This window comes from Condylostylus longicornis, unplaced genomic scaffold (assembly GCF_029603195.1).
Source record: "Condylostylus longicornis isolate FDR11 unplaced genomic scaffold, ASM2960319v2 ptg000003l, whole genome shotgun sequence".
NCBI lineage: Eukaryota > Metazoa > Arthropoda > Insecta > Diptera > Dolichopodidae > Condylostylus > Condylostylus longicornis.
This window is the reverse complement of record NW_026577972.1, coordinates 1,039,476-1,061,906: the sequence shown is the minus strand read 5'-3', so window position 1 is coordinate 1,061,906 and position 22,431 is coordinate 1,039,476. Positions and strand designations below refer to the sequence as shown.

General features: G+C 29.2%; 1 protein-coding gene across 1 annotated transcript; it reads left to right on the top strand.

The window, feature by feature from the left end:
• The first annotated feature begins 4,440 nt into the window (after positions 1-4,440).
• Positions 4,441-21,923, top strand: LOC129606581 (U8-agatoxin-Ao1a-like). Its single transcript, XM_055516968.1, has 5 exons — positions 4,441-4,559; positions 5,003-5,144; positions 16,353-16,462; positions 16,666-16,729; positions 21,463-21,923. The coding sequence occupies exons 3-5, from the start codon at positions 16,387-16,389 to the stop codon at positions 21,623-21,625; spliced, it is 303 nt and encodes a 100-aa protein (XP_055372943.1). The 5' UTR covers positions 4,441-4,559; positions 5,003-5,144; positions 16,353-16,386; the 3' UTR covers positions 21,626-21,923.
• The last annotated feature ends 508 nt before the right edge of the window (positions 21,924-22,431 follow it).

The following is a 22,431-nucleotide window of genomic DNA, read 5'->3' as shown; positions in this document are numbered from 1 at the left end:
TGGGACACCTTTTATTTCATTATTTTGAATGAATTATAAATGTTTATGGAGATTTGAGATGTTTCCAAAATAAAACGATAAAATACAAAATATATATTATACAGAAATTATTTTATTCATTTAAATAATAAAAAAATTAAATCAAAGGTAACAAAAATTGTAAATACTTAAAAAATATTTTTGATCTCACTTTTTTTATTAACTACTTAACATATTTACATAAAAAAATAAAATTTTGAATCCATTTATCTTAAAACTAGTAATATTTGATAGCAAAACATATTTCATCACATACAGCATCAATAAATTTAAATTAAAATTAAATTTTAAACAACAAATAAAATTATTTTATTACTTAGCGATTCTAGTACGAGTATTATTATACGTATAAGAACAGCTATTGGATAACGAAACATTTAAAAAGTCACATTGTTGCTAATTCAAAATTAGCTATTTTGAAAAATTTAAAAATTTGTGATTATCAAAAAATCAGTTTTTTTTCTATTTAAGTTATTTTGATAAATATTTATAAATGCAATAGTCTGAAAATGCCAGAAATAAATTGAAAGCGATGTTAATATAAAGCTCCAATTTAATGGTTAATAATTATTGTGTGAGTTAAGAAAAATAATTATATTTTTTAATGGCATGGTATTTACTGTTAACTTTTTGCATTTATAAAAATTCGAAAAAGCTTACAGTTTCGGGAATATAACGTACCAAAAACTCGAATTTTACAAATATCGAAAGGCGATAACTGGAAAGGTGATAAAGGTGGAAAAACATTCTTCTAATGAAAACAACTAGTTATTAGTGTCTAAAAGCTGATAAAATTTCAGTTTCTTAAACCTTTTGGTCTAGAAGAAAAACGAGATCAAAAAGTTGGAAAAGACGGCTTTCAGGTAACGGTTACTTTTAATGGCCATTCTGTTTTATTAAAGTTCAAATATGGCATACCACGATAGAAGAAGCAAGCCACTATTTTCCAACGTTTGCAAAATTTGGAAAATGCTTATGGTTTTACTGTCGTAAATAATTCAAAATGGCATTTTTAGGGGTTTTAGGAGCTATAACTTTTAGAGAAGGGAAGATGGGTAAAAATTTTCTTCTACGGAAATATGTTTCTATGTAAAGATCTATTTACGTACGAAATTTCAGCTTTCTTTCTTAAAGAGTTTAAAAGTTTTGTAAACCTGTTCACGGACGGACGGGCGGACAAAGTGAAACTAATAAACATTTTTGAAATTCGTTGGATTCTTCTACCGTGGCATACCAACTTAAACTTTAATAAAGTTGGGTCAAACCAAAAGTTTGTAATTTAGCACTTTTCCCTTCAACAAATGAAAATACCGCTTTGTATTACATTGTTAAAATTACTTTCATTTATATGCGAAACTATTTCAAGAGTTGCATACATTTAGGATGAACAGTTTATGCAGTCTTTGAAATAAAACAAAAAAAAAATCTAAAGAGGCCTTAATATAATGCTTTATTAATCTCTAAGAGCTGCTAAAATTTCAGGCCCTGCAACTTACGGTGTAGAAGCAAAAACAGATATCAAAAATTTAGAAAAAACAAACTTTAGATAACGGTAAATTTTGACGGCCATTTTATTTTTTTTAAGTTTAAGTATGGTATGCCGTATAATTTTAAAAGTGTTCATGGTTTTGCTGCAATAAATAGTTAAAAAATAACATTTTTAAGAATTTGAGGGGCTATAACTTTTAGAGAGGGGAAGATAGGTAAAAATTTTGTTCTACGAAAATTAATTTCTAGTAAACATCTATGTACATTTTAAATTTAAACTTTCTGTCCACGGACGGACAGACGAACGGATAAAGTAAAACTAATAAGCACTTTTTACAAAATTTTTTGAAGAAGTGCTAAAAAGGGAAAGTACCCGTTCAAATTTCTCTAATCTACCATCCATTATTTCCAAATTTCTTATATCGTTCTTTTTCTAAACCCTAAATAACTTTTATAAATAGTTCTTTTCGTGGGAAGAAAATTTTTTTGCACCTCTACCCCATTTCAAGTTATCGCCTTTCGAAATTTCTAAAATTCGAATTTTTTGCACCTTATATTTTCAAAACTGTAAACTTTTCCAAATTTCTATAAATACAGAAAGCTAACGGTAATTGTCACGTCATTAAAAAGTATAATTATTTTTGTTAACTCGCACAATTAACCCTTAGATTGGAGCTTTATGTTAACCCCTCTTGCAACTTTTTTTTGGCCATTGCTCATCTCAAAAGTATGCAATTTTAAAAATATATTTGCATATAAATGATAGTAATTTTAATATTGTAGTACATCGCTAGATTGTTTTTAAAAGCAGTATTTTCACTTATTGAAGGGATAAATTACAATCATTGGTTTGACACAACTTTATTTTTTTTACGTTACAAAGTTTTCCTAATCTTTTGGCGAAATTTTCCAGATTACCTTTGAAACCAATATGGTAACGCTGTATGAAGTATATACAGAAAACAACAAATTGAATAAGCGTAAGCAATTACACATTATTCATTCTTAACTTACTACATATTATTGTTATTATAATGTTATTTGAAATTTTCTGCAAACTAATGAATCGTAAATAATACACATGAAATAATGTTATACTGAAAGATGAGAACAGAGTAAACCTTTCTTTACATTTTTTATAATTTTTTTATTTTACATTGCAGAACTTTTCCCATAAAATGTTATTCATAAAAAAACATTTCATTGTTATTCACAAAAAACAGGATGATTCATTGGAGTTTTTTCAGGAAAAAAAATTGGTCAGTGGGGAGGGGGGACCCGGCGTCTAGGGCTAGTTTTGGAGGGTTATAAAATCGTAACAACAAAATTCTATCTGGCGAATATCAATTATAACTTCGAAGTTGTTGAAGCTATGGGAAAGTTGTGTTAGGAAAGTTTTTTGTCAATTAAATAATTTATCAGTTTGCCTGCAAAAGGGCACGCGTGTCGTGAAAGTTATGTATAGCAAAGTTATAGATGTAGATGTAGAATACATACAAAAAAAATTGCCGACTTTTTCAACATAACAAATTAGCACTTTTCGAAAATTTTTTGGTTTTTATATTCAAAATTTTGTGTTTGTGCAACTGTTACTTGAAAACAGTAAATCTGATACCAGCATACTGTTATGTAGGTCTATAAATTCAAGCCCATACGATTTTTTAAGACATGGGATAGTAGCTTGATTTCTTGATTTGAACATATTTGAACTTAGTGCGATTCGCGCTAGGAGTTTCTAGTAAATATATGTATATACATATAATAATACAATCCCTCTATGTTATAAATATGTATGCATGTACATATTATGATATATTCAAAATATTGTAGGATATTATATTGTTATTGTTGCGTTTCATATTTTTCCATATTTTTTAGCACTTTTCCAAAAAATTTTTTGAAAAAAAGTGCTTATTAGTTTCACTCTGTCCGTCCGTACGTCCGTGGACACTTTTTTGTTGACAAAACTTCTACACCCTTGAAGATAGAAAGCTGAAATTTAATACGTAGATAGATCTTTACTAGAAACTTATTTCCGTAGAACAAAATTTTTACCTATCTCCCCCCCTCTAGAAGTTATACTCCCCCAAAACCTTAAAAATGGCCTTTTTTAAATATTTGTTGCAATAAAACCATAAGCATTTTTGAAATTTTGCAAACGCAGAAAGGTAGCGGCTTGCTTCCCCTAGCGCGGTATATTATAGTTAGACTTTAGAAAAACAAAATGGCCGTTCAAATTTACCGTTGTCTAACGTCCTTTTTTCCAAATTTTTGATGTCGTTTTTCTTCTAGACCCCAGCATGTAGAAGCTTTAGGGGCGTTTAGACATTAACAAATATTTTATTTCGTTAGAAGAAAATTTTTTTCCATCTCCACCCCCTCTCAAGTTATCGCCTCTTGAAATTTGTAAAATTTGAATTTTTGGCACCTTATATTTCCGAAACCGCAAGCTTTTTCAAATTTTTATAAACCCAAAAAGTTAACGATAAATTCCATGACATTAAAAAATATAATTATTTTTCTTACCTCACGCAATTAACCCTTAAAATCGAGCATTAAGTTAACCCCTCTTTATATTAATTTTTGCTTTATTTCAAAGACTGCATATATGCATCATTCTTAATATATGCAATCCTAGAAAGAGTTTTGTATATGAATGAAAATAATTTTAATAGTGTGTTAGTTAAGTACGTACACTGTATTTAAAAGCATAATTTTCACTTGTTGAAGGGAAAAGTGCTACAATACAAACCATTGGTTTGACCCAACTCTATTCTTTTTTGCGCATATCTCTTATCATTGCACACTCAATATTTATGTATATATGTATGCTTTGTGTATATGCGATGCAAAGATAATTTTGGGCAATAAAAACATGTTGCTTTCATTTTAAATGATACACTAGTACTTTGTAAGCTGTTGAATTGTAAATATTATTGAAAAGGAAGAAAATAAAAAAATATATATATATTTACTATATATGTGTACATTTAAATCATAAAAATATTTTTTGTATATATTTTTTGAATCTCGTACGTGTTATTACACATCAATTTTTTGTTTGTAATTAATTTTGTAAAATTAATTAAAAAAAAAGTTCCGTTAACGTACCGCCACTTTCGTTGCCGCTGCCGCCTTTCATAACGTCGACCATTCGGCTGTCATCGTTTTCAAAAACGCTTTTTTTTGTTTTTACGACGAAAAAATCTCCTATTTTTTTTCCTGTTGCTTCGCTCCCTCCTCCCTATCCTACGTTCCTCCTCCCTAATTCTTGTTCATCTTTCAAAATTTTTCGACAAAACTCCAAAAACTGTTCTTTTCTGATCCTTTTCTGAAAAAAATTGTATAAAAAGATTTTTTTTCTTTTTTGTGCGGTAAATAAAAGTGGTATTAAACTTTTATTTTGTCTTTTTGTTTTTTTTTCCTAATTCAGTTTTTTAATACAAAATTTTGAATTTTTATTTTTTTCATTCAGACTTTTCCCCCATCTGTGTGTTCCATTCTTTTTGTGTTTTGTTATTTTCTTATAAATAAAAAGTAAATAAATAACAAAAGGGAAATTTCGTGAGCAACAGAACAGGAAACAAAAAAAATAGTAAACAAATAAACAAAAATATGTAAGTAGAAAAAATATTAATAAATTATAAAAAATAAATAAGGTGAAAATGGTGAAAAAAAGATTTTTTTTTTTTGAAAAATTATAAATAAAACTGTAAAAACATATAAAATATATTTGTATGCGGCCACGAGACAAAAAATGTCTTACAAGTCATAATTTTGTCGTAAGCGAAAATGAATTTTTTTTTTTTTCATATTATACTCACAGCAACCTGTAAAAAGGTTTATTTGTAGAAAAATCTTCAAAAAAAAAAAATTCAATAATAGAAGTTTTTCTCTACAAATTACAGGACGTAAAATAAGCAAAAATCAAATTTAGTGATAATTTTTTGAGTTTATAAATATTTTATTAAGGCCTTTAAATTTTTGAACTACAGATAATTTTTTCCTGTACTCGTATCTGCCTGTACTCTTAAAAATTTTTAAATGATTAATGATTCTAATTAAGGTTAATTTAAAAAACTGGGCAAAATTCTATAAGAAAAATTTTTTATTTTAAATTTCTTAAAATTTAATACGAAATGAGTTTTGTTTGAATGAGGAAATTGAAAAAAAAATTACAAAATGAAAAAAATTGGAGTTTTTCTAAAGTTCGAATACGCTTGTGTTTCCAAAAGAACATAAAATACACAAAAAAAAAAACAAGTTGATTTTAAGCTCTTTATCAATTTTTCAAAAAATTGTTTATTTCAAGCTTCTATATTCTAGATGACAAATGATTGGCACGTTCCAAATTTTCTATGACACGCATGGAATTAAATATTTTCATATTTTTTTTCTATTTATTCAAAAAATTTTATAAATTTTTAAAAAGAATTATTTTAGATTGTTTATCACTTGCATTTGTTTTAATAAAAGCCTAAATTTTTTACATAATGCAACTGTTGCTGTAGTAATACAGTAAATTTAAAGCTTCTTAGAAAATTCAATTATGGTTTTTCTTTATAGCACTTTTCCAGAAATTTTTTGAAAAAGAGTGCTTATAAGTTTCACTCTGTCCGTCCGTCCGTCTGTGGACATGTTTACAAATTTACAAAACTTCTACACTCTTAATTCTATCTATCTAGCTGAAATTTAATATGTACATAGATCTTTACTAGAAACTTACTTCCGTAAAACAAAATTTTTACCATTAGTTTGACCCAACTTTATTTTACCATGCACCTTCACTTTGGAGTGGAGTTTATAACATATATATATTCTTGCTCAGCATAAAATTTTACGTTGATTAAGATATGTCCCTCCGTCCGATCGTCCGATCGCACCATAACTCAAAAACAAATAATGCAATCGACACCAAACTTTCACAAGTTGTTGCTTTTTTGCCAGCGACGGCTACTATTGTAATTAGACCAATTCGGACAACGGGTTCGGGTAGCTACTATACAACTCAAACGAGATTTTTTAAATATTTCAAAAACTAATAGAGATATTAATATTAAATTTTGTAAAAGTGTGTCGAAGTTTGTTCTACATATATTCTCAAAATTTCAATGGAATAGCTGCACTGGTTTGGGTAGCTGCCATACAACTCCAAAAATTAATTTCAAATATATGGAAAAATAATAAAGCTAGATTAATGAAACTCTTGTAGTCGCGTGTCCAATTGCAGGTCAGATGGAACCTTGAAATTTTGGTGGAATGGCTTAACAGGTTCGGGTAGCCACAATAGAGTTCCAAAATTGAATTTAAATTATTCAAAAAAATAATAGAGTTAGATTAATGAAATTTGGCATCCGTGTGTCCAATTAAAAGTCAAATATATTTTGGAAGTTTTAGTGGAATGACTTAATAGTTTCGTGTAAGTCCCATACAACTCCAAAATAATATTTTAAATACTTGATAAAATATTAAAGCGAAATTCATGAAACTCGGCAGCCATGTGTCCAATTTCAGGTTAGATGTAACCTTGAAATTTTGGGGGAATTGCTTAACAAGTTCGGGTAACTACCATAGAGCTCAAAAAGCTAATTTAAAATATTTAAAAAAATAATAGAGTTACATTCATGAAATTTGGCGTCGTGTGTCCAATTATAGGTCACATATATCCTATATATTGAAGTTTTGTTGGAAATACTTGACAAGTTCGAATAGATACCATACAACTCCAAAAGAAAATTTTAAATATTTGCAAAAATATTAAAACTGCATTTATGAAACTTGGCAGTCTTGTGTCCACTTTTAAGTCAGATATAATTCTATCAGGACATTTCTAATGAATGGTTTAACAGGTTCGAGTAATTGTCATTTAAAAATGAAAGCCATTTCCAGATATTTCAAAAACAAATTTTTCAATTCAGATTGTCAAAGTGCAGGATATTATTCTGTCGGTTTATACCGAATGAAAAATTGTTTAATACTTAGGCCCTTATTTTGATCGGTGAAGCGAATGAAATTTTTGACGAATTTGAATTTTTGAATGATTAGCGAATTCGCCTAAATTTTAGGCGAATGAGCTGTCAAATCTGTTGAATAAAAATTCTGTGTGACAAGCTTGGTGAATGAAACTAAAAATCAAATTAATACATAAGTGCTTTTTTATTGGATATTATAGTATTTATAGTGATATAATGGAAAAATTTAAACTATTTATAAAGTACATTCATAAAATTCTACAAATTATTATAAAAAATACTGATTGTTTAATATTAACTTGAGCGTGAAAAAAAAAACAAACCAAAAACAATTCGGGCATTTAAATAAATTAATGGACAACAACCCGATAATTGCTAAAGGATAACAAAATTCAATTTTTTTTCCAAAAACCCAAAAAAATTGTACATATGTATGGTTTCCTGATGTCTTGTGGTAGCAACATTTTGGATCTGGCGAATGAAAGCATTCGTCGATGATAATTTAAAATATCATTCAATTCACATAGTCCATTCGACTCGCATAACCATTCGCTCGCCGATCATAATAAAGGGTATTACAATTTGTAAAATTGAACTGATAACATTTTTTTTTTTAAAATAATTTTTATCGAATAACAATTATTTGATACATACATATATATACATTATATAGCCAACTTTTTAAAATTTTTATTCTTACAAAGTTATTTTTAAATTTAATTCCCTCATAAAAACTTCCTCGGCACGTTGGCGTAACAAAATGTATAATTTTTAAAAATTATACATTTTGTGCTAAAAAGGTCTCACAAGTTTTGTCACCAGGGTTCTATATCTTCTTCAGAACCGGAGATTATGAGCAAAAAAATGACGAAGAGGGAGAAGTAGAAATTTCGTGAAAATTCTTTAAAATCTCTGTACCTCGGAAACTGTTGAGGTTTGATGTCTAGTCTGAACAAAAATTATTCACATTTTTGATGCTCTAAATGATGGTATACAATATGTCACTGATAACTGAATCAACCTGTGTATATATATGCATATACATAAATAATAGTCTATAGATAATTTATGTCGATTGATAAATTACAACATAGGGTTCTTCACACACATAACCATGATCCAGTCATCCATTTGCACATATATAGATAAGAAATTCGTAACCAAAAAGAAGATATATATGTATATTTCGTAAAAGATAAAAGTAAGGAAAAAACTCAAATTATTAAATTTTAAAAATTAATTGAATTATATATGTATATAACTTCGTTGAAAGAAAAAATATAAAACAAATAAGATATTTAAGGAAAACAAAAGAAAATTTTATTTATTATCCTTATCTAACAAAAAATTCTGCATCATTTTACAGTCAGTGGTGGAAATTCTACACTCAGTGGTGGAAATATAAAAATATAGTCGAACCACATTTTTTTTTTAATGCCATTATAATATTTTGCATTCGTTTTGGAGAAATTTAAAGTCATTTTGAAAAACATTCCTTTACTTTCAAAATACAATAACACAGTACTAATACATATTTTAGCTTACAAGTGTGAATTGCTGAATTGTGTATTAATACCATATTACTGCATTTTGAAAGTCAAGGCTTGTCTACTGGCATACAATTTTCTATAACTGTTTAATTTAATTTACATATACCTAAATGCTATGTATATAAGAACAAAATATTGTTTTCGTTAAATTCAGTTCTAGAATAGTTTAACTTTTAACAATTAAATTTGTACGCGCTGTATACGCATGGAAAAAATATGTAGATTGTTCAGAAATTACTCGTTGTGATAAAGTGCTTAGTCGGTAGTTCACTCTGCGGTGTTAGATAAAGAAAGTTCAGACATATAACGCAAATCTCTAATAACTACATGTTTTTTTTAATTGAAATTTTAAAATTTCCAAATTTTAATTTTCATAACATTTGTCAGTTATATGTCATTTTTCGAACGACTGATGAGATTGTAATATAGAAGCTTCACAGTTTGTATAGACTGCGAATATAAACATAAAAAATTTAGATGAAGAAGCTTAAAATTAAGAAACTTAATTGAAAAATTTTTACTTATAAGTATATTAGCTTAGAAATCTAATATGTAAAAGTTTAAAATGTAGAATATGTGGAATGTAGATGTACGTAACCGAAGACTCCCATTGTTACACATTTTATCTTCATAGAAATTTAATTAAAATTCTTAGTGTCGAGAAATTTAAAGGGAGGTAAACATTTTAATATTTCAAAAAGAGCGAAGAAGAGATTCTATAAACTGTTATAAAATTGAAATTTATCTGAGTTGTCGTGTTGTAAAAACAAAATTCCTTAAAAGTAATTAATAATTTCTCATCATTTCAAGAAATGATGAGAAATTATAGGATGAATTCATTTTTTATATAACGAATTAAGATCTCGTGCCTTGTTTATATTTTAATGATTATTATTTTGAAATTAATTTTCTTATATGTCATATAGAAGACACAAAAATTAATAAAATATAATTTATATTGAAAATGCTAAGCTTCCAAAAAGCAATTGTTCAATTCAGTAATTCACACTTATAAACTGTGTATTAATACCGTTTACTGTATTTTGAAAGTCAAGAAAAAAAAGTCAACTCTGTGATAACCGTACGAAATTGCGAATAAATATGTCATAGGTGACTTTGGAACAGACTATAACTTTAAGTTACCATATTAATCTGTACAAAATTTCAGTACTGTATTTTCAATATTTTCTAAGAAATGGCCATACTACTATTGAAGTTGTATGGCAGCTACCAGAAAGAGCTCAGCAATTTCAACGACTTTTATCAAACACATTGACCCTACTAATATATTTGCTTGTGTGATATTTCAATATAATAGCTTTTATAGTTTTTGAGATATAGTTAAATAAATTTTGAAGTTGTATAGCAGCTACCAGAAGGAGCCCAGCAATTTCAACGACTTTTATCAAACAAATTGACCCTACTAATATATTTGCTTGTGCGAAATTTCAATACCAAAACTTTTATAGTTTCTAATATATAGTCAAATAATTTTTAAAGTTGTATGGCAACTACCTGAACAAGTACCTGGCAACTACCCGATCATATCCAATTTAAAAAGAGCTTTGGCATTTTCTATAGTAAATCATTTGTGAAAACTTGGTGAATTTACATCAATTAATTTTTAAGTTATCGTTGGGACGAGCGGACAAAGCTAAATCAATTCAGAATTCGACAACGATCAAAATCACACACGTGAATTTAACGTATATCTAAGACCATTATTTCTTAGAATTACAAAACGTAAGGCAAATTGAGTATACAAAGGGTACGTGTACAAAAATTATCTTCTACATTACCTCCAAAAAAACAACTCAAAATTAATTAAACATCACTGGTTATTTATACATATACATATATGTGTGTATATAGGTACTTATAATAAATTGGTTTTTATCACTTTTATATATCATTAATGTGCCACATCTTCGACTTTCATTTATTTCCATAAATTATTCGAATACCCGCTTTTCTCGCATCATTCCTTTTTATTTTGCTTCTTCACCTTATTTAATTTTATTTCATCACTTTATACTTTTTTTTTGTTTTTCAAATATTTAAAGTTTCAAAAGTACGTGATTTTCAAAGCATACTTATGAGCGTTCAATATTATACGACGTTATCACACGTCGACGTTATCACAGTATATAGATTCTTATATATATATATATATATATATATATATACGTTTGTATAAATGAATGTATAAACGTAAGAAAAACAGAAAATATTCACTATATTTTTTTATATGTGTGCTGTGTGTGCGGATTTTGACATGTGAGGAAAATTTAGAAAAAGAAAAACAAGAAAAAAAAAATTGAAAAAAATTATCCTTGAAAATTTTTTAATCATGTACCATATTGTTTGTGTGCGGCATGGCATATTTTATATCTTGTCGTCAATTTGATTCCTATATATTTTTTAGTCCTTTTACAAAAAAAAAAGTAAGACCTAAAATCGGTTTATAAAAAAACGCATTTCATCATCATTTTTAAATAAAGAATTTTTTTTGTTTATTAAAAAACAAAAAATATTTAATGTAAAAAATTATTAAATATTAAGAGTAATCTAATTCAGGAGGGCGTAATGAAATTATTAGGTCTTTGTTGAAGATATTAGATCTACTTTAAAGAATTTAAAAACTTTTAGGATTAAAAACTTGTTTGCACTATTAGACTTTAGAATCACAAAATCTTGTTAATATATTGTCAGTTTTAATTCATCATTTTTTTTAATTTCTATTTATTCATTTTGAAATACAAAAATAGTTTCTACATGCACTTTTGAAACTATTTTACAAATAAAGCTTAAGATTTAAGTATTAGTACATGTATAAAGCGATTTATAGGATTTATATAAGGAGATTTGTTTATTAGTTGTTACCATTTGGTTCCACTGTTTTTTATCCACCGGGTTCTGTAGCGGATTGTAGACTAATTAGTTTTGCGGATGACACAAAATATTTATAATAATAATAATAATAATAGTTAATTGACTAAACTGATTCATTTCAAAAGCTAGAACGTTCCGCGTAAGTTCGATTAAAGCTTATTTATGAAATTTCAAGTAATGTAAATGTAAAACAGGAGCATTAAAAGGTTCAGTTCACAAGGCCTGATATATCCCAAAAGTTGATCAATCCGTTCCGTAGTCGAAATAAACTTACATATAAAATTTCACAAAATCGTTGAGACTGGTTGCTAAAAATAGTTTATTTACACTTCCCTACAGTTGGAGAAATGCGTTCCCACCGAAAAGTCGATATGGAAAATTTGTTGCCATCAAATAACCTATACCTATTGTATTAACAATGCGGTCGGTGAAGAATATGCAATAACAAATAATTTATCTATTCAATATCCATGTATAAAAGATGTGAAAAGTTTTTGAAAATATAGAAATTAAATCGTGTATTTCGTGATTGAAATTTTATTTTTTTTTAATTTAATTTTGGTATGTTGGAAAAAGTTTTTCAATTATTGTGTAAAACTATTATAAAGAAAAGAATAAAGAAATATATATTTACCAATATCACATCACCTGTATAATATTTGATAATAAACCACGTAGAGCTGAAATTTTAATTTAAAAATTTTTTAAATTGAATCTTACTGGGACATGGTGTCTACTTAAATACAGGATGCTGTACCAAAAACAAATTTTCAATTTTACATACCTAAGTTAGTATACTCTACACATACATAAATATAATTATATTATGAGAATAAGTTATTATTTCACTTCTGCAAACATACCATCGCATCGGAACTCATACCGAAATCATTTTTTGACATCTAACGCGATCCATCAAAAATTAATAATGAATTTACATTTTTTAGAATTTTCCCAATTATAGAGAATTAAAAGAGCTAAAACTTAGAGAAAAAAAATCTCATATCCCAATAAAAAAAATTTTAATTTTATCTCAAAAAAAGATGAAATTTAATAGAGTTTCTATGTGAATTTTTATAAAATAATCCTATTGTATTAGTTTTATATATGTCTATACGCAGCTAAAATATATATGTTAATATGGACACATAGAATTGTTATGCGTTATATTGAATAAATTATAAATATTAATAGACTATATTTTATTTAAATATAATTAATTATGTTTAAATAAAATATAGTCGTATATTTGATTTTCTTTCCTTTGTTCATTCCCGGAGGGAACATTGAGCTTCAACAAATCCTCTCAATCGCACTCTATTTTGATCTAGACGCTTTATTTCCGACCAGCACTTGCCAATCTAATGCTTGCCTGGCTATAGTGTTACCTGATTTTCGCAATGTGTGTCCCAACCATATCCATGTTGTAGGGGTTCGTATTATAGTTGAAGGGGTTCATTGTTTATTCTCAGGCACTTAGTTGTGTTGGTATTGATCTTAAGGCCGATTCCCGCAGCTTCTTTCTCTAGTATGTTTATTTTGTGTTAAAACTAAGAGGCAGATATCGTCTGCATACTCAAGGTCTTCCAGTCTGCTGATCAACCGGCACCTGATGCCCCTCGGCGTCATATTTACTTTTTTCATTATGTCACCAAGCACTACGATGAAGAGAAACGGTGATAGAGGACGCCCCTGTTTGACACCTGATGTTATTTGGATAGGTGTGCTTAGCTTAGCCGTCGCGCAATACTCTGGAACTCGTGTTCTCGTACATGGCCCTAATGATATTTACAATTTTTCTGGGGGCACCTTTGTGGTGTAATGCATTTGTGCTGGTTTCATGTTTTATCTTATCGAATGCACTTTTGAAATCGACGAACGTGCAAAAAAGATGGCTACTCCACTCATTGGATTGTTCTATTATTATTGAGATTTGATTATTTTATTATAATTTTATTATAATAGAGTGGTCTATGCAGCTTCTATTTTTACAGAATCCGGCTTGTTCTTCTCTGAGTACCTTGTTTATTTTTGGTTCATTTTTGCCCATGACAGTTAGGCCCTGCACTTTGAGTAATGTGTTTAGCAGGGTGATCTATCATGGGCCTGAGTATTGTAGCTGTCAGATCAGGATTAACCCTAAACAGCTTAACCGATACTCCATCCGCACCTGCGGACTCGTTGTCTTTAAGTCTCATAATTGCATCTCTTAGTTCGTTCTGGGATGGAGGCCTGTTGAAGTGGCCAATGTTGCTGTAATCCTCTGGTTCCCTTTCTAGGGTGCTTTGGTTTAATTCGTTTACTTCGTTGAAATGTTCCCTCCATCTTGCAAGTTGTTCTTGTGTATTCGTGATCAGGTTACCTTTTCTATCCTAAGCAGCAATAGTAGTGACAATGTGCCATCTATTTTCCACTGGGTCAAAAATTAGTCGCAAACCCGCGCTGTTTGTTACTTTAATGTCTAATACAAAGTCACAAAAACTTTTTTGACACAAAAAAAGTGGCGAAAACGTAGCGAATACTAAAATTTGCAACAACGTGGTAAAAAAAAATAAATAAATAAACTGCCTCTATGTAGTGAATATTAAAGAAATAATAACGTTTTTGCTACCTTTAATAGCTACTTTCTCGACATAGTGATTTTCATGGCATCACGGAACGTGGCAATGAACATAATAATCTTGTTATTCGGTACGTCGCTGTTTAACTTCCAAAAACATAATTCTTACTTAATTTTAGAGCTACTACAACCCAACTTTTTATAAAAAAAACATCATTCCAAAAACTTTTTTAAATCTACTGCAAAGTACCAATTACTTAAGCATAAGCTACTTTCAAGTTCCAAAGCAGTTTTGGCTACGATAAAGTTTTTGTTTTACAAAAACTTATTTGTATTTGTTCACCCGAAACATTGCGTGGAATTGGTAAAATAAGAATCACCGTTCTCTTTGGTTGATACAATTTTAAATGTTCCCGACATACCAATATTTTCTAATATTAATTCTTTAATACTTAATTCCAAAAAAAAAGAAAATAAAACACACAGTATTTTGAAAAACACATTGTACTGAAATTTTCCATAAATTAATATGATAATACGGTAACTTAAAGTCATAGTCTGTCCCAGAGTCAGTTATGGCATCTTTCCCTTTTTAAATTAGTATTAGATATTAGATGGAGTAATATGGTAATGAATTAATTGCATTTCCCGTGGGACTCGAACTCACGCTCCTCCGGTTGTAAAATTTCTATACCTGAGTACTTTATCACTCGACTACCGGGCCACAGTATATTTGATCATATAAATAGAATAGTCCCGAAAGTGTTACGTCAAAGGATGCAGAAGCAACAGTTTACGAGAAAAGAAGAACGTAAATGCTATACCTACATTTACTTTCTAAAGAACGAGGTTATCAGGAATAAATATATATATATACAAGAATTAGGAAAAGGAATTCGATACCAACGAAGTATTCTTAATTTGCAAGGACTTTAAATTCTATTCTGTCGCCTATGGCAAATATAATTTAATTAATTACCTTCTAATGTTAAGATTTTAACAATTTGAATAAGTAAATCGTAATTGTAAAAATTTAAATAGTAATTTAATCTCAAAAATTAAATAATTTTGTGTAATTTAGATTAATTCATACGTACTCGTATATTTATATGACAAAGTTTATAGGTCTTCTCATCAAATATTACTACTTTTAAGAAAAATGGAATAAAAATTTGATGTTTTTATGTAAATATGTTTTGAAGGTAATAAAAAAAGTAAATTTAACTTTTTTTTTTTAAAAACAATTGTTTTATGTATTTACTATTTTTGTTTCACCTAAAAAATGTTTTGCTACCTGTAATTTCTTATAATTTAATTTGTTACCTGTAATTAGAAACTAGTTAGTAAGAACATGAAATTTAATTTTGTTAATATTTAAACGAAATAAAATAATTTCTGTATTAATTTTTAATCGTTTTAATTTTTCAAACATCCCAAATCACCATGAACTTTTTTATAAGAGTATATTTCTTAACAAAAAGTACGATGACCAATTTTCAATACACCGTATGTATAATTAGTATATTGTGTATTGTGAAGTCTTATACAAAGATGTCTGTGAATTAGGATACAACTGCTTGTAAACAAACAATTCATTTCTTTAATTTCGTTATGTATACATGCAGTTGTACGATAAAGAATGTCCCATAATTTACATTTATATATTTATGTGGTTTATACATGAACGTTGTGAGGGATTTTGCTATGTTTTTTTATTTAGTTTTTGTGATTTTTAAAATATTTCTGAATATTTACCTTTTAAATAAAAAAAATAAAATATTTTAATTTAACATAATTTATATATAAAATCATAAATTAATTTGAGTTTTTATTTTTTTCTTATTTTTTCAGATTAAATAAACACATATTTATCATACATACAAAAATGTATGAGAAAACTTTAAAAGCATTAATATTTTTTTTGCTATTAGCAGAACCGAATACATGTATTACAAAAGCGGGTAAGCTAAAAGTCGATTAATACTCCTGACTTTGTAATATTTAGCAAAAAATTGGATTAATACATAATTAAGCAAATACAAGTTACAATGCTGAATTGTCTATTAATAACATATTCCTAATATTACAAAGTCAATGTATTTTTCTTGGACCGATTTTTTTCTTGTTCTTAATTATAATTAACATATATTTCATTTATTTATAGAAAACGCAAATATGATATATGACATCAACTATAATGATTTGTCTGAAGACTTAAACCTTGACAAGTAAGTATATTTAAAAAAAAATCTGATGTCAGCACATAACCGACCGCAATCTGTATTGTCTAGTGAAAATGTTACAGAATATTGTGCCTTTTGTATACTTCTGTCCAATTTTTTGGGCGTTAGTAAGCTTTTAGTTAACATACCTAGAAAAATATAAATTCGGCTCTTAGTAGAGTTTCTATTTTTGCCATCCGAATTCCCTAAAATACTCACCAATTAGTTTCGGTAACAACCAGAACTCAAATATCAAATTTCAAAAAATTCCATCAATCCGTTTCATAGATATAATCTTCTTCTTCTTCTTTGCTTTACAGCCCGGGGTGGGCCAATGCATCCTCCGAAATACGATGCCAATCGGACCTGTTGTGAGCAGCTCTGTTGTAATGAGCTACACCCATCCTAACCAGATCCTCTTCCACGGAGTCAAGCCATCTTTTTCTAGGACGTCCACGTTTTCTCTTTCCAACTGGATTACCTTTGAATATTTTTTTTTACTACTGCGTCGTCTGACATCCTTATTACATGACCTAACCATTTGATTCTTTGAGCCTTCACGAATTTTATTATGTTGCAGTTTTGACTCAACGACTCAAGTTCATGATTATATCTTATGCGATATCTCCCATTTTCTTGTACTGGTCCATATATTTTCCTTAAAACTTTTCTTTCGAAGATTGCAAGTTGATTCACTTCTGACGCTTTCAGTGTCCAGACCTCACAACCGAAACTAAGAACGGGTCTTACTAAAGTTTTGTATAGTTTTAGTTTTACATTTCTTGATAAGAGACTGGACTTAAGCAGTTTGATATTTGAGTAGAATGCACGGTTTGCTGCGTGTATTCGTTCTTGTATTGCAACTTCTGTGTCCTTATATTTATCAAATTTTACTCCCAAATAGGTAAAACTGTCAACACATTCGAAACTATGATTTCCAATGATAAGTCTTTGACTTCTGCTTTCTGAGGTAGAGCTTGATTTTAATAAATATTTTGTTTTCTCTTCATTAATTGCTAGACCTATTTTTTCTGCCAATTTTTCCATTTTGATAAATGTTTGCTCCAATTCAAAGACATTTCTCGCCAGTATTACCACGTCGTCAGCATATGCACATATTTGTACCGATTTGTTTAGTATGGTACCTCCAGGGTTCACTTCCTTGATGACATAGTTTAAAACCAAGTTGAACACAGTTGTGGAAAGTGCATCACCTTGTTTCACACCAGATATAATTTCAAAGGTATCGGTGACCTTACCCTGTACTGTTACCTTAGCATTCGTGCCTCTTAGCGTCATGAGGACTAGGTTAACCAATTTCTTTGGCAAACCCTGCATTAAAAGAATGTTTTCAATTTTACTTCTATTAACACTGTCGAAGGCTTGCTTAAAATCTACGAACAGGCAGTGTAAATTTAATCTAAATTCATGGAATTTTTCAAATATTTGACTGAGAACAAAGCATTGATCGGTGGTCGATTTGCTTCTTCTGAAACCACACTGATAGTCAGCAATTATTTCTTCAGCATAAATTTGTACTCTTTCGTACAAAATATTTGTAAAAGTTTTGTACACCGTGCTAAGAAGAGAAATGCCGCGATAGTTTTCACATCGGGTTTTATCCCCTTTTTTATGGATTGGGACTATGATGCTTGACATCCATTCATCAGGAATAATTTCTTGCTCCCAAATCTTTCTCATGAGCAAATGCACTTCTTGTATTAATGTATCTCCTCCATATTTAATCATTTCAGCAGTGATAGAATCTTCTCCACTTGATTTGCCATTTTTCAACTTTTTGATTGCATTTCTTGTTTCAATCAGTGTTACAGGTGTGACTAAATTATCAACTAGATGAAGTGGTTGTTCTTCTTCCGCTGGCGAGCCCGCGCCTTTGTTAAGAAGTTCCTTAAAAAATTCTCTCCATCTATCTAAAATTTTCTTTTCTTCAGTGATAACCTGACCTTGTTTATTTTTGCATATATTTAATCTGGGTTGAAAAGATTTTGTTTGCTGCTTTACCAGTTGATACATTCCTCTGGGTTTTTGTTGCACGGATTTCTCTTCGATTAGTTTTATCTTGTCTTTCAGAAAAAGGGTTTTTTTTCTTTTCATAAATTTTTTTGCCACTTTACGTTTTTCTTTGTATTCATAATAGTTTTGGCGGGAGCTATTCATGAATTTTTTCCAAGCTTCGTTTTTGCTGTTGTTTAATTCTCTGCATTGATTATCATACCATTCGTTTTCCCGACTCTGCTTTTTTCCGGCTGTTTCGGTTGCAGCTTGTGTTATGGCTGATTTTATGTTCTCCCAATGAGATGATACATTCAACTCACTTTTCGGATCCAGCCGCAATTTTTGGGCAACACTCTCACCGTATCGCTTGGCAACAATTTCATTTTGGGCCAGTTTCTCAGAGTCCCATCTTACTTTTCTATATCCATTTGTGCTAGAAATTTTCGACAATCGCTGTCTGAGTTTTGTTGTAACCATATAATGATCCGAATCGCAATTTGCACCTCTATGACTTCTAACATCTACTATGGAAGTCGCATGCCTTTTGCTCACCAGCACGTGATCGATCTGATTTGCGCCTCTTTGCCCCGGCATTTTCCAAGTTTGCTTGTGGATCTGTTTATGCGGAAAAGATATACTGCTGATCCACATATTGTTACTTTGCGCAAAATTGCATACTCGGGTTCCATTCTCATTTGTAACATCGTGAAGCGAATGTAGTCCAGCCGTCTGTTTGACAAAACTTTCTTTTCCAATTTTTGCATTTAAGTCACCTAAAACTATTATCATATCATGTCTGCTAATTTTTCTGTAGGCTTTATCTAGATCTTCGAAGAAAGAATCTTTATCTTCTTCTCCGCTATCCTCTGTTGGGCCATAGACATTTATTAATGACATGTTTTGAAATTTGCCTTTTAGTTTTAAATAGCTTATTCTTTCGTTTATTGGTTCGAAGGCAAGTACGCTTTCTCTAGTCTTTTTATCTACCCAAAAAGCTGTGCCATTGTAGTCACTCCTTTCTCCTCCAGAATAGAAAATTGAGTAATTTTTCTTCTTTAGCTTACCATAGTTTCGCCATCTAATCTCTTGTAGGGCAGCTATTTTAATCCTGTATTTAGTTAGCTCATCAGAAATTTCTGCGAGCTTTCCTGCTTGTAGCATTGTACGTATATTCCATGTCGTAATTCTAAAATCATTATCCTTAAGTGCATGCTTGGGTCTATACCGTGTGATCTGATTATTTATTATCCGAGGCGTATTTGTTGGTTCCACGACAAAAGAATACTAGTATAAGGTTGTCAGCCTTTATGACTAGGGGTTTCGCACTCACTACTTGGCCAGAACTTGGTTCCGTTGCCCGGTGGTCACCACGTGGAGGTGTAATGAGCACTTGATGGCAGCTGTCACAGTTGCGGCGTTGGAAAGTTCCATAGAACAAACGGTCAACGCTTTCCCTGTCGCTTACTCATCCGACCACCTCATAGATATAATAAAAAATGTAAATTCGGTTTCCCAGCCCTGATCGTTCCAAAAGCCAAACATGAGACACACGCATGCACACACAGATAGACCGACCGATAGACCAACAGGTTTCTAAAAATAGTTTATTCACACTTCCCCTACCATCGAGAAGTACGTTCCCACCAAAAACTCAATATGCAAAATTTGTTGCCATCACATCACCTACCTTATTATATACACAATGCGGTCGGCAAAAAGTCAATTTATTCAATTAATCTCGTTTTAAATAAAAGTTTTCCCATTCTTTTTGCGTTGGGAACTTTTGGCCCTTTTCACCTCGACCAATAAGATATTTTATATGATTTTCATCATCAGTCATATGCCTCGACTGTTGATAAACTCTGGCACTGTAAACGCCGTAAGAAACAAGATTTCCGCCCAGTAAATTATCAGCACATACATGTACTTATTTTTCCGCAATATAAATTTAAAAATAAAAATGTTACGCATATTGCAACAGTATTTATGTGCGTACTTTTTGACAGTGCTAAACTGAGTATGTAAAAGTCTCTTTATTTTTCTTAATAGAAAGAATATCTTATCTTCAAATACATATATGACACTATGAAACGATTGTGTTGCAAAAACAAATTCAAATTTTAGTATATTAAATTTTTATATTAAATTTTTAACTGTTAACTTTTGTGTTACACGCCTTTTCAGCCTTCAATTTTTTAATAAAAAATTTTAAAGAAATTTGAATAGAAAAAGTTTAAATAACTAGTTCTCTATCTTAGTACTTCCTGTATGGTGCTATAATACGAGTACAGGTCGGAAATAGCACTATATAGTGATATAATAGACGTTTATACCTAAAGAAATGTTTATCTTTATTTGTTGTATTATTGAATCATGCGTGAAAATCTTTTAACAACTGGGTGTGCAAGAGCAGTAGTCGAACACGAAATTTTATTTTGATATACAGTCGAGCACAGACATACACAAACTATTTTTTTCCCTAAACTAAATGCTTTTAATGAATGAAGCTTTCCAATGTGAATATTTATTTGTGTAAATTTATGTGTAAAAATACATATATGAAACAAAAGTTTTTGATTGCTTTAAAGCAGTTTTTCTCAAAACCGTATTACTTCTACAACTGCGTATACAATTCGATTGCGGTTCGACTGTACATACAATTTTCTTTGGATTTTTTTTTAATAAAATAACCGTTTAATTTTTTTTCTTTATCTTTCGCACAGGCGTACACCATCAATATATTTTATACGAAGATCATGTGTACCACGTGGGGGAAATTGTGATCTTAGACCACATGATTGCTGTCACAGTAGTTCATGTCGTTGCAATTTATGGGGTTCTAATTGTCGTTGTCAACGGGTTGGCCTATTTCAAAAATGGGGTTAAAAATATTTAAAATGCAGTCTACGTATGCATATATGTATATGTATTTATAAGTATAGGAATATTCATATATATTTATATATATATATATATATACATATCATATTATAATACATTATATTAAAAAAAATATTAAAAATGTTAAATTATATGAAAAGAATTTTTTAAATGATGTAAGCAAAAAAATTATATACAATATGTGCATTTATTATAAAGAAAATTAAAAAGAAATAACAATTATTTTTTATTATACAAAAAAAAACTAATTTAATTTATATTTATAGATAAATAATGTATTTTATTATTAAAATATTTGCAGAGATATGAAGAATTGATTAGCATATAGTGCCAAAGAAAATAAAAAAAATTATGTAAAACAAGTAGTTTTTTTATTCAATTTGATATACTTCGGCTGAAAAAAATCAATTAAATTAACAAAACAAAAACATCAATTAAATAAAAATATCATATATAGTAATATGTACAAAAAATACCACAAAAAAAAAAAAACAAAAAAAAAACAATTTTCTGTATAAAATTATAAATAAAGAATACTTGTTGTAAATAAAAACAATATAATTAAAAAAAAAATTAAATTACAATAAGATCGCATTTTCGCATTTTTACTTCATTTAGCACAATTTGTTTTTTAAATTTTAATGTTATTACAGTTAACAACGGATTACATTACTTGTTAAGTGCTTTAACCAACAAATTAGAAATACTAAAGGAAGCAGAATTTTTTCTAGTTGTCTCTTTCTTTGCTTCGAGCATTGTCAAAGTTGTAACAGGAGCGTATTTATTTTATT

What these genes read in the sequence shown, in the direction of transcription:
- LOC129606581 (XM_055516968.1), top strand. Translation starts at nt 16,387, where the DNA reads ATGTATGAGAAAACTTTAAAAGCATTAATATTTTTTTTGCTATTAGCA. An exon ending in TACATGTATTACAAAAGCGG is followed by an intron (nt 16,463 to 16,665) that starts GTAAGCTAAAAG and finishes ATTTATTTATAG; the next exon opens with AAAACGCAAATATGATATAT. An exon ending in GAAGACTTAAACCTTGACAA is followed by an intron (nt 16,730 to 21,462) that starts GTAAGTATATTT and finishes TCTTTCGCACAG; the next exon opens with GCGTACACCATCAATATATT.